General features: G+C 39.5%; 1 protein-coding gene across 1 annotated transcript; it reads right to left on the bottom strand.

Moving 5' to 3' along the window:
- Positions 1-6906: 6906 nt before the first annotated feature.
- Positions 6907-13534, bottom strand: bspry (B-box and SPRY domain containing). The gene is made up of 6 exons (XM_047570006.1): positions 13010-13534; positions 12419-12517; positions 9717-9947; positions 9600-9625; positions 9387-9511; positions 6907-7826 (listed from the first exon to the last, which is right to left on the bottom strand). The coding sequence occupies exons 1-6, from the start codon at positions 13508-13510 to the stop codon at positions 7291-7293; spliced, it is 1518 nt and encodes a 505-aa protein (XP_047425962.1). The 5' UTR covers positions 13511-13534; the 3' UTR covers positions 6907-7290.
- Positions 13535-13907: the final 373 nt, after the last annotated feature.

The following is a 13907-nucleotide window of genomic DNA, read 5'->3' as shown; positions in this document are numbered from 1 at the left end:
AAAAGTCATCCAGTCAGTTTTTTAAACATCCTGTGTTGATTTTTTCCCACATCTCCGTCTAATTTAGCGTTATTAATGCAAGCTGATAACCACTCCCGTTAGATCACGTCAAGAAGGGCTTGAAACAAATGTTTTATTGATAACTGGTGTGGTGGATCTCAAAACTATCATCGTTTTCGCCAACCAGAGCTTACCTCAGCAGTTTTGAATCTTCTTAAAAACTTTGAGTAAAAGACACTTTTACACTTGTGGGCACGACTGTTACACATGTAACATTAACATCTATGATGATATCTGAGAAGAAGGAGTGCAAACTCAGCATTTTATTGTTGGCCACAAAATCCACTGTAGCAATGTAAAAAATATGAATGGATTGTAGTACAGAAAACAGTAGCTGGGTTTACATGGAGCCAAATATTCCGGTTACAATCGGTTTAGAAGTCCAAACCGAATGAAAATGCTCCGTGTAAACGCCTCAGTTGCACTCTAAGAAATGAAATGTTGATTTTACTTAACTAAGTTATGTCAACCGGCCCCACAAAACTGTTGTTTAAACCGGAAAAGCAAATCACTATTAATTTGAAGAACACATATTAAGTAAATCTAACTTAATATTCTCACTTTCAACCTACATGACATTATTATATTGCATAAACACAACAATATTATGTTGGATTTACTGACACCACCTTAAGTTAACTTAATATCATTGAGTTCAATTAACTTAACACAAATGAACACAATTAATGTGGTAGGTTTATGTTGATGCAACACCCAGTTGTACTGGCTAAATCAAAAAGTTAGATAAATACAATTCAAATTGCTTATTTTCACTTGAGCCTTTATTGTATTTTATTGTACTTGAAACATTAGGAAACCGTGGGATTATTTCACATAATGTGTATCATTCTGTATGTGTACAGTATACACACACATATTCACATTCAAAAAACTGAAAATAAAAATAAAGAGTATAGATACCCTTTAAACCCCACACCTGATTAAATCCACATTTGTTGAACCATCTAAGCTTTATAGATAACTCCAAAACATTTTATACAAGCAACTGGTCATGTTGGTTATGTTTACTGAAAATATCAAAAGTTGTGCTGTGTGATATAGGCAGCGCTGCTGAGGTTAAAATGAAATATAACTCCTCACGCAAGCCATCGATTGCTGAACATGGCACAAAACCTCTAATGCAAACGAACACTTGCCATTTTTTGAATGATTGTTTCTTCACTGACATTTTGAGCAAGTTTTACAGTAATGATTTTGGGGTATTTCCAGGCAATTGTGTTCACAACACGACCTCAAACCTCTGATATTTGAACAACGTCCAAGGATGGGGTTTTCATTGTCTTTCATTGAGGTTTTCAAGTGTTTCTTCTTCTCATTTGGTGCGTCAGTTTCAAATTATGACAAAGTCTGAAGCAGTTCCATTTATCACCATCTACAACTTTAAAGTCTTTAACTGTGCAATGTGGATGCTTCCTACTCTTAATGTGATTTGTAAGTAGCATATATATTAGTCTAAAACGTAGAATTCTGAAACACACAAGCTACTGTTTCATAACGCTTCAGATGATTGTTGATGTGAGAAAAATACTCTCTACTGGATGCTATTTCACTTCCAGGGCACAAAGGGCACGTGAAAACTCCCTAGTTCTGCACTTCTAGTACCTGACACATCAACATGACGTCGACTCAAATGAGTTTTAAGAGCATTCCATGTTTTAAATGACCATGGACATTCATAGTATGTGCATGGATAGTTAGTGTCTCTGACCATAATGATAATGCTTTAATTTGTAGTGTTTAAGCAACTGGTACCTCGTCGATACACTCTCAGAGCACTGTTTGCACCTCCACATTTAGAGCCTACAAAGATGAGAAACAGTGAGTAGTACTGCTTATAAAACAGATATGGAACATAGTAAAAACCAGTTATATAATGTTACATTGAGCCACTCTGAGTCAACTGCACTGGACCTGTTTATATTTTTACCAAAAGCAATTAATGGATGTAGGCTAAATTATGATTTTTTTTTTTGCAACTACATTTAAGCCTCTGGCTTTGCATCTATCAGGTGAAACACAAAACAAACAAAAACCTCTTTAATGAAATACAGGCCTCATAAAATGTACAACTTTAGTATACTCTAGGATTATCTATTAGATTTTTTTTTTTTTCAAATATGAATTTTTAAACAGTGTTCAAGCCCACATTATCCATTATCTACACTCCAGTTCAGTAGGCGGCGCTAACGCACCTGGAAGTTGTTTGCCAACCGCCATTCAAACGAAGAGAACGAAGAACGGGATGTTTTCATCGATCTGCGCATGTCACACGTCTGCTGACAAATGTTATTACAAGAAAGACTAGTGTCAAACGACCCTTGCCAAATCTGAGGGAACCTCTGGTGCCAATTGTAGAATCCACTCCCGTGCAGCTCCAACTCTCTCCTTATATACGGGTTCTTGTCTCCAGGAACACCACAATTATAAGCCAATTAAATGAAAATGGACCCTGACCCCTTACATCAGGTATTTTACAGCTGAATTAAATAAATATGATGGAAGGAGCCATTGCTTGGTAATAAAAGGTATGCATTGACGTCACTGTCGCCCTCTATAATGGGTGCAGGACCATTTACAGGTCCGCACCCCTGGGAGCCATGGCAATGGAGGATATTTAATTATACAGAGATATTATTATCAGTGGTAACGTTGTTATAGACAGCTGGTAGGTAACCCTTTAACCTTTAAACGATGAACATATTTAATTAACCCAGAAACAGAAAGAGGGACAGGAAGAGGACCACACACTACACCACTTACCAATATATGAAACGAGACAGGCAAAGACAGTTAATTAGTTAAGTAAAGACAGCTAGTATCTTCTCATTAAGTTTGACTCTCAACCTATCACCTTTACATTTGTGTTTATTTATGTTCTTTCATAGTTCCCATGCAGTAAAAAGAAAATGACACCTATTGATGATTGTTAACACAGCTAACAGAATCCCACTTCTGCCAAATATATTTTTTATTTTTATTGTATATATATATATATATATATATATTACCTCTGCCAAGTGGTTGCTCCTTATTAGTGATGTGAGGAACTTATAAGAACCTCTCTTTGTTCTTAAAAACAGTTTGACTCCCTGATTGAGATGTAATGATGCATCACGAGACAGTTAACAATCAATGTGAAGTCAGCTGAGATGAAAAATGAATCGAGATGCCCTTTTCAAACAGCAGAGGGCGGTATCTAGTTTTGAATTCACTTGATCGACCTCATACGTTACTGTCAGATATTCACACTGAGCTAAATAAAGAAAAGAACTAAAGAAAAAACATCTAAATTCCAAACTAGGAACACGTGCAAGCCTTAGTTTGTTTATTTGAAGAGATTTTGTTTATTTGTATTAATCATTTAGTTATTTTGATGTGGGATTTGTTTTAAAGATACCGTTTTTTATTACATTTTTGTCGTTAAGATAAAATATCATTTCAGTTGCACTTTTAAGAAGAGAGCATAATGTATTGTATTGCACAGTTTACACTACCTCAGAGAAATAAAAATGTATTGTCTTTAATTTGTCAAAGAGAAAATATAATTTGCAGTTTTTATATATTTAAATATATGTTTTTGTTAAATATGTATGCATTGCATTGTTTTTGAAGTTACATCGTACCTCAGAAATCTGGTTTTTGTCTGGTCCTTAAGGTCTGGAGGTCTTTTAGGAGTAAATTGTAATTTACCTTTGTAGTTTTTTATTTTAGATTTTCCACATTTTCCTTTATAGTGCCATGATGTTTGAGTTCCATCTATTATTGCTTATCCTGGAGCTTATCCTAGTTATAATTGAACAAGAGTGTACCCCCACTCTTGTCCAAGAAGTCCCTGTAGATGTTGCCAGTCCATCGTAAAATAATGCTATTCACATCCACATGCATGACCATTGATTAAAACATATTTTTGCAACGCAATGGACACAAAATATTACATTTCCCCAAATAACTGTCCGCTCACATCCAATTTTCTATTTTTGCATATTTGCACTCAATTACTTTGAACTATCACACCTCGTCTAAGCTGCAAAAAGAGATACGTATCATCTATATTTAACTTATGACACTTCTTACTCATTGTTAGTCAGTATTTATTTAGAGGACTAGATGCTTTTTCCTCAAATGCAAGTCACAAATGATGAAAGAATGTAGCTGTTGAAAGTAGAGAACAGCTCAATGCATTTTTTAATGTGTATGTTACTGCAAAGTTTTATTCTAAATATCAATGTCTCAATGGAAATTTGGGAGACAACCCTAGAGGCCAAATCAACAACAAAGGAGATGCGCTATCACCATTGTTGTTGTGCATAGGCCTGACTCCCTCAGTCAGATCATCACAAAGAGTGGCTACGGGTATCAATTCCAAAGTGGAGCAACAATCAGCCACCTGCTCTACATGGATGACATCAAGTTGTATACGCCAAGAATGAGCAAGGATCTACAGCAATGACATAGGGATGTCATTCGGATTGGACAAGTGTGGCCGGATGGTCTCAAAGAGAGGCATCAGAACAGAAGGGGTTGACCTACCAGAGGGCAATATAGGTGATATCCAGGAAAGCTACAAGTACCTTGGTATCCCACAGGCTAATGGAAACCATGAGGAGGCTGCAAGGAAGCCAACCACAACCAAATACTTCCAGAGAGTAAGGCAAGTCTTGAAAAAGTCCAAGCCATTAACATGTACACACTGTCGGTCATCAGATTACCCGCTGGGATCACAACCTGGCCAAAGGAGGAGATAGAAGCCACAGATACCAAGACAAGAAAGCTCCTCACCATGCACGGAGGGTTTCATCCCAAATCCAACACAATGACACCGTATGCTAAGTGGAAAGAGGGAGGACGAAGACTAGTGACCATCAAGGCCATAGTCCAGAATGAAACATCAAGAAAATGATGAACTGTCATCAGACAACAGAAACCAGAAGAGAGTGCAGAAGAAGAAGAGCAGACTACCAGGAGGGACAAGCCCCTACACGGCATGTACCACCATCAAATTGAAGATATCAAAAAAACCTACCAATGGCTGGAAAACGCTTGACTGACAAACAGCACAGAGGCATTAATCATGGCCAAAAAGAGGCCCTAAGTACAAGAGCCAAAGAGACCAAGATCTACCAGAGCAGATCAGACCCAAGGTGCTGACTGTGTAAAGATGCCCCTGAGATAGTTCAGGATAGTGTACAGGAACATCTGTACCCAGTCTAGAATAGAAGTACCCAAGTCCCAGTGGGCCATACCACAGAAGGCTGTTGAGAACAACAGGTTCTGTGGGACTTCAGCTTCCAGACTGACAAACAGGTCATGGCTAACCAACCAGACATAGTGGTGGTGGATAAAGAACATAAGAAGAAAGTGGTGGTGATAGATGTGGTGATAGTAGCTGATGCCAACATCAGAAAGAAGGAACACGAAAAGGTTGACAAGTCCCAAGGGTTGAAAGAGCAGCTGGAATGGATGTGGAAGGCTAAAGCAAGCGTGGTCGGGGGAGTGACCCCCCAAACTAGGAGAGTGGTTCCAACAGATCTCAAGAACAACACCAGAAAAGCGCAGTCCTAGGAACAGCTATGGCAGTTTTTCTGTGCCATCAGAGTTTGAATACAAATTTCTAGGTAAATGTAGTTTACATAAAAAAAATCAACATCAAAGATACAACCTCAAACAGTTCAACCTCTAAGCTTCAACCTCCAAATTTCAACCACAAACCTTCAACCACAACGTTTCAACCACAAACCTTCAACACCGGCACATAGGACAGATCAGCTGGCCACCAACACGACTGATGGAGCTTCAGAGAGTACTATTTGCATTTGTGAAATTGTGTAATAGACATTACTCGATCAGTTGAACATTGACGGAAAGTGTTAAACAGTATTTACACTGAAAATTTAATGAAGTAGCGTTATTGAAAACTGCGTTAGAAATTAGCTAGTTACTGGCTGGGAGCATCTTTACCCTCAGCTACAAACAACAAACGGGTGGGACTGACCCTCTTTCTCTTTGCCATGATTTCGCAACCCGTGGATCGTGAAACTGTACTGGGCTGGACCGGTTTCGGTGAGGGTAAAAAAAAATCACTTCATACATTCTTAAAGGGATTGGTGTCCACACGTTTGATTTTTTTGTACTGACACACGTACACATTTAGAGCATTTTCTATGCACCGTTTGATAAATGATCCCCAAGAACAGAAACGAGTAGGTTATAAATGAGGAAAGGAAGAGCCCAAAGAACTGAATACACATATGGCTATTACACACAGAAAGGCCCGAGCTTGACTCGGACACTTCTCGCTGGGAGACATCAGTGCTAACCACCAAGCCGCTATGCAACAGCCAACATACTGCGCACAACCCTCAAGCAACTCAAGCAAACCCAGCAACCCCATTGAGGATAAGCAGTAGTAGAAGATGAGATATTTGTTATTCACTATGAAGTAGAGCAGCAACATAAAGAACAGGTGTTCAAGTACAGCTTGACTCTGCTGCCCTCTAGTGTCATGGAGATATTATGACAAAACCTCCAGGAAGCAGCAGAGGAGCTTAGTCCCGTCTCCTTTAAAGTTCATATTATGACTTCCTGAAAATGTCTAATTTATTAAGAGGTAATTCTTGTACCAGTTTGTTTGTTTTTAGGGCTTATTTAGTGAAATCTAAACACCCTAAATCTGCCCTCAGTGCTTTTCACAAAAAAATAGAAACAGGAAACAGTCGCTTTGTTAGAAAGTTTGACCCATTCTGTTGAGACATCTTCCTTAAATTGTAAAGTACCTGCTGCACACACACAAAAGAAAACATTGTCAACTGTAAATAAAACAGTCAGTTTGTAATAATAAGTTTACTCAACAAATAACCTGCAGAATGATATTAATACAAAATGATTTTTGTATGGCATTTATTTGAGTTACATCCTGGATGTAACTCATAGTTTCTGTCTTGTGGAATGTGAAATCATTATCAAAAACAATCTTTATAAAAAAATACAATCAGTCAGTCAAAATAGCTACTGTATAATATAATATACTATAATCACACAAAGAAATTTGAGCTATTCAGTGATTAAAAACTGGTAATAAAAAATAAGAAATCAGTGATGCTGTGACTGTTCTCATTATTGCACGATCTGATCATAAAACATTGGAGAAAGTTGTCTCTCCCTCTCGTTTCTTCACATTATTTTCTTCTTTGCCATCATGTGTGCTCTCTGTCAGTGTAGTATGGTGATACTGCGGTCAGTAACGGCACACGCCGGCAGCAGCGGAGCACTGAAGTGTTGTGTGACAGAGTAAAGTATGGCGTTGGAGTCCGGCTCATAAAACAGCAGCGTCTGACTCGGCCAGTCCAGCAGAATGCCGATCTTCCGGGGACTCCTCACCACCTCCAGGGGCACCTTCGTGGCTGCGTGGCAGAAGGAGTACTCTCCGTCGTAGCGGGACAGCACCCAGGACTGAGCGTTGTAGCCCAGCCGGGCCTCGTTCCCGGAGCCTTTGCGCCCGATGGAGGCGTAGCAGACCCCGACCTTGAAGGCACCGCTCTGGCCGACGTCGAACACCCAGCTGTGGGTGCCGGAGGACATGGACAGCGAACCGAGGGCGTTGGGCCAACTGTCGAACCGTGCCGGGTCGTAGGTTGGAGACTGGCTGGGTTTTTTGTGTTGGTAGGTCAGAGTGCAGAAGTCATCAGAGAGGCACAGACGAGGGTTGACGGTACGCTCATCAAACTTTAAATTGGGTAATCCATAAACTATGAGAAGAAAAAGAGAAAATTGTTTCCCTTTATGTTCAGCACACAAAAAAAGCTCAGCTTCAGCTGCTTCAGTTAAGACCATTTCAAGACGGGTAGATTTTACTAATACACACTCATGCCACACTAATTAGACTGTAGAGAATAAACCCACTAATATTGGACGTTAAAACACTTCCACAAAACTGTTTGAATAAGGAAAAACAGAAGCAACAGTGAGGGGATGTTTTTTTTTCTCCATGATTGATAGCTTCGTGATGGATGCCATGAGTAAAGACTCCCCCAAAATATATACAAAACCTGAGTCACAGTATTATAGATGGATTATAATCTTCTTCTTTTCTTTCTTTTTTCCCTGTAACTCGCCCACAGTGAACATTTCTTGCAGCTTTCTAGATTTCAGTTTAATTTCAGCTTCTTAATTTCTTACAACGTCCCTTAACTAATTTCTGCTTCACCACTATTTAGAGGCATATACTTCTTATGTCATGTAGCGTTCAGGTACATGTGATGGAACAATGCTGTTATTAATTAAACCGGTTCAAATTAGGATTATCTTATAACAATGACTTTGCTTGTAATATTTATGCACGTTTTCTAAATTTTAGATGAGTCTCACATTTTTTACACCGTAATTTTGCTTCTTTTGCTTCTAAAACTCAGTGGCTGTTTAGAAGAGGGATTTGCTGCTCTGATGCTTATTTGTGGTGTGACAATGGCCAAAACGACAAGATTGAATCACTAAGGGTCATTACAATTTTGAATTTTCAAAAATATATTCATAAACATTTCCTATATTCGTAACCGTACAGTGTACTTGTAACCTTTTTTAAAACCTGTATCGGCGTTAGGTATTAGAAATTCAACTCTATGTATCTGTTGAAAAGATTTGCACATGTAAACAATAATTTATGCATGTGTAGTGAAATGTTTGTGTACAGGCACCAAGCAACTACTGAAAATTAAAGATTAAGTTCCCTCTCTGTGCGTGTCAGTGAATTTAAATCTCACCTGGATCTGATTGGATGAATTCATTATGTTAACCACCCAAAACTTTGAGCATTGCATTATTACGTAGAGAAACATGGTGGATGAGTTATTTTAAGAGCAGATTATTCATCCATTTAATGTGTTGATGTTTCAAGTGGTGGCAGCAGTGTTAAAAACGCAAAGAAAGGCACACACCCAGTGTTATTAACAGTTCAGTCGTTTAAGACGAGGAATGTGGGACTGGTATCAATACTGACACATGCACAAGGTTGAAGCATGAGTAGTCACATCTGTCATGAAAAAACAAGAATTGACTCATCCTTACATCACTCATCTTAAAGGAAGAATTTCACCTTTGTCTTTAAAACGTTCTCATGCATATTTTCTAGGTTTGCAACTATTATATCTATCACCGTGATTGCACCCAATGCACTCCCATCTTCCTGATGAATATGTATTGCTCACAGAGCCCCAGCTGAATAATAATAATAATAATAATAATAATAATAATAATAATAATAATAATAAGAAGAAGAAGAAGAAGAAGAAGAAGAAGAAAAGGCTACTGACCGTTAGGCCCCAGCAGTACTGCAGTAGCCCACAGAGCTCGGAGCAGCTTGCTGTCACTGCAGCTTGGGTTCAGGTTCAGATGGCCTGTGTCACAGGGCTCCCCAACCCCATCAGCTTCCTCCATCCTGACACAAACATAATGAGAGAACGTCAGTCTCCATCTGTAGTATGTCCCGACAAACAAATCACCACATGTCATATGTGAATAATTACCTTTCAACTATCTCCTGGACACTGGTCTGAAAGAGAAGGCAGCAGGTGATTACTCTCAGTAATTTATGAATAATCAGGATACTGTTCCTCTGTATCTGAAATCTTCCCATCTCTCACCACTAGTTGTGTGTCCGGAGTGTGCGTCAGCGTGTTCACCAAACGGGAACGGGTTTGCGTCAGAATCGCCAAAGACTGTTTCCAGTGGGCTCTCTGGGTGAGGAGGCACTGCTCCACCCGCTCCTCCTCTGTCTGCACCTGCTCCAAGAGGCGCTGCTCCTCCTCCTCCAGGGCTTCACGGGCAATGCGGACCTGGGCCAGGACCTGCTCCCTCGCCCTGCTCGCCGCTGCCTGAAACAGGAGAGAAGAAGAAAGAGTTTTTTAAAGATTATTTGTCACGTTTTACTTATTATTAATTAATAAACCATGCCTATTATTCTTATTTATAATTAATATTTCCCATATGGGCCCATATTTGAACTGATTGATTACAAGTTATAAGAATGAAATCTAAAAAGGGTCATAGTATTCTCATTAATACCTCTGGACGCGGGCATAATTTAAAATCACAGAGCAGTACATCTACAAATTTTTGTATTTTTTTTAGTTTTGTAACAGTCTATTAAATTCTTGGGCTAAGTTTCAATTTACTACCCCCAAACTCTAACCTTAGAGAAAATGAACTAAAATTTCTGTGTCTATAGACAAATGAATATACATTTCTTCTGTAAAAGGGGCTTGTTGTTAGCACAGATGAAAAGAAACAAAAATGTCTGATGAATAGGGAAGTCACAGAATGGCTGCTGTCAATACATGCATCAGCTCCTGCCCTTCATTTTTATTCGAAATAACTTCTTTGTTATAGGACAAAAAACTTCCTATTACCGTAAGCAGGTGGACTTTCTCCACAGGAGAGTTTGAGCAAACTATCCTTTAAATTAAACACCTGGAACATGTCGGTCAAAGGGTGTCACTGTCACATGCATGAACACACACTTTCAGACTTTACCAAAAACACACTTAAAATCACTGACCAGACCCATCACCTGAGTCAGTTAGGTATTATTATTATTATTCAGATGTTAGAGAAACACATATTACTTTTGCAATAGTTGCTTGAACTGCTTGAACACCACACATGTACAGAATGGAACTCAGGCCATTGTATACACGCTTTCACTGACTTTTTTTTTTTTAATGGTTGTATTCAGTGGCGTCTTTGCATTAGAGCCCCACCTTTTGTTTTCCTGTGTCAAAAATATTGTTGCGCTCAAGTTAATAAGGAATGAACTTTGTCCTCAATGAAATGCTGGAATTTTATGAAGGCGATTTCCTCTTTCATTTCCTCCGCAATTTACTACACTTCTAGTAGTGTAGTTGTGTGTGAATATTTCATTTTCACTGATGCTGCGCCTCTGTTTCCGTTCGGTGGGGCACAGCTGTGATGGCCCTGTCCTGCAGTGTTGTGGACTGGTTAAATGGGTGCATGTGCATGTGGGGCCTGATCCCATGATGGATCGAGTTGACTGCCTGGCTAGTGTGAGATTTAGGACTTTACCACTTGAGCAGAAGTTGGAGATAAAAGGTTTGAGACCACATTAACTGGAGGATTTAATAATTTCTCAAAATGGACAGACTAAATTAGGACATTCAACCAGGAGTGGTATAAGAGGAAACTTGGTTAACCTGAGCTTGGTGAGTCTAATTTATTTTTAAATCTAAATGGAATTGATGATGTAGTTTACATATTGTTTGATTTATAGCGAAATTTGTGTAACGTGTAACTGGCAATAACGTGTGTAGGTGTGTGGGGGATGCAACCTCATGGAGCTATTCAGCAAGGTGAAATGTCTGTTTGACTGTGGTATATTGTGTGTGGTGACTTTGTATATTGATTTCTATGTAATGTTTTTATTGTTGTCACGGCATAGTTTTGATCTTGAGTATTTGATATAGTGAGATCTTGAAGACTACCATTTGATTTTTTTGATATGACGATATATGTCGTCAAATTGGCATTATTTGTGTGACCGTATTATTCAGCTGCAATTTTGTGGTCAGGTGCAATTTTAAATCACCTGGTTGTGGTCAGGTGCTGTGGTCCCCTCTCTGACTTGCTACTGGGTTTTTCTTTGTGAGGGTATTGATTATGGTATTTCTGGACTGCATTATAAGACTTTCCTGCATGGCTCACCAGAATTTCCAATTGTTTATTACTTCTTACTATATTTTATCTTCACTTTAATTGTGGGAGAGCTTCTCACATGCACGCAGTTACTTGGCAGTTACAATGTTGTTGTTACTATATATCGGCATTTTTTATATATATATAATATTACTTTCGGAATATATTATGTGTTGAGAATATTATTCCAATATTTTTCCGTGCAGTGTTGCCATCAGATTTGGTTCTCTTCTGTTTGTTTGCAAAATCTTTGATTGATTAGACATATATGTGTAAATACACATTAACATGAATCTAACATAGTTTAGTAAATAAATACATATATATATATCGGTTTGGGGATCCTTGGCCTGAAAAACACTTAAGACCCCTGCACTATACAATACCTTCCTTAATCAATACAGACAAATTAATTTATAATTATCTTCATGTACTAATCCTAATCCTACTGCAAAGCAACTTATTACATGTGTCCTCATGCACATATCCACAAAGCCCATGTGACTGAAACTAAAGCCAAGACGCTCCACTTGTGGAACAGGCCCCACTTAAACAATGTGCATCACTGAGTCTTGTACGGTGTGTGCACTCATTAGGACGACACTGAGTGGGTGTGTGATCGCACAGCCTTTCCCACCTGAACATTTTGCTCTTTGGCCGTCAGCGTCTGCTCGATAAACCTTTCAATCCTAATGGCCTGCAGCTGCATTTTCTCACAGGCATCCACCATCTGGTTCTAGTGAGAAGGGAAAAAAAAAAAAAAAAAAAAAAAACACGATTAACACCACTTAAGCTACAGACACACACACGCACGTTGGTGTTGTGAGTAAGCTCACACAGCACAAAACCTGAACATCATCAAACACAACAAGAAAATCCTGTTTTTCTTCAAGTAGGAGTTATTAAGTGCAGAAAATATTCACCTGCAAGACATGTAGAGTCATCATCCAATACTAAATTTAATATCTATCCTTAATACTGTGACTGGTTAAAATATATAGGAAATATCTGTATGTGCTTATTATAAAGCTGCAACAGAGTCCATAAATTATTTTATATTTATGGGAAACTACAGAAAGCTTAAAGAGTATGTCAGCCCTCAATAAAAATAATATTTAGACGTGCCTTATATACCTTATATTCAAGAACTCGGACAATACAGTGTGAAAGCAAACAGCTGTCGCACATGACCACAGCAGTTAATGTATATGAAGTCCTGCACACTCACTCTGACTGCGGTAACTCTGTCGGCCACAAGGGTCACAGTGTGTCCCTGGCAGGAGCCCACAATGGCGCAGTTGGAGCAGATGAGTTTCTGCTCGGTCCCACAGAACCACTGCAGCTCAGCTTCGTGCTCCACGCAGAGCTCACATTCCACAGAAAAGATCCCGGACTCGGTGTCGGAGGGGGTCGCCGTGGGTGAAGCGGCTCCACCGCTGCCGTCGCGGACGACGCAGGTGCTCGCCGGCGCGATGCCGCCCCCCGCCTCCTGCTGCTTCCCACCGCAGCCCAACGCGGAGAAAATAGGCTGCTCACAGTCCATATTCCTGCTTTTCCCCCTCGGATCACCCGTGGGAGACGAGCATGTTAAATCGCAAGTCGTGAACTCCTCGGTCATGGCACGATAACGCAGCAGGTGCACCGGCGGAGCTGGAGACGCACCTATACCCGGTACAGAGCGGTAACACAGGTGTAACAGGTGAGCGGAACACGGAAGTAACTCTGGCATCAGAGGTCAGAGCTGAACGGAAAGATTGATCTACACAGCTTACTGGTGTGGGCGTCAGCTGATAACCGAGTTTTAAGTTTCAAGTCGTGATGTAATCTATATCAAGTACATTGATTGGCCAGATACTTCATACACCTTATGGACATGGACATGTATAGCTTCCCTCTCTCTATCCCCATGTTTACCATATTTGTACGACTTAAACCCCCCTTTATTCTATTCATCATCTACATATATACATAGTTAGAGAGTTAGAGTTAACTCTCTATCAAATATTAGGCTTGAATTTCAGGTCCTGTTTTAAATGCCCCAATAGTGACCTTGATTGTGTTTGTTCAGTTAACACCAAAGGACAAACAGAGGCATACATCAGAATATTCCCCACAATAAAACCTCA

This window comes from Mugil cephalus, chromosome 19 (genome assembly GCF_022458985.1).
Source record: "Mugil cephalus isolate CIBA_MC_2020 chromosome 19, CIBA_Mcephalus_1.1, whole genome shotgun sequence".
Taxonomy (NCBI): Eukaryota; Metazoa; Chordata; class Actinopteri; order Mugiliformes; family Mugilidae; genus Mugil; species Mugil cephalus.
Note: the sequence above shows the minus strand (reverse complement) of the source record. Positions and strands in the feature narration are given on the sequence as shown.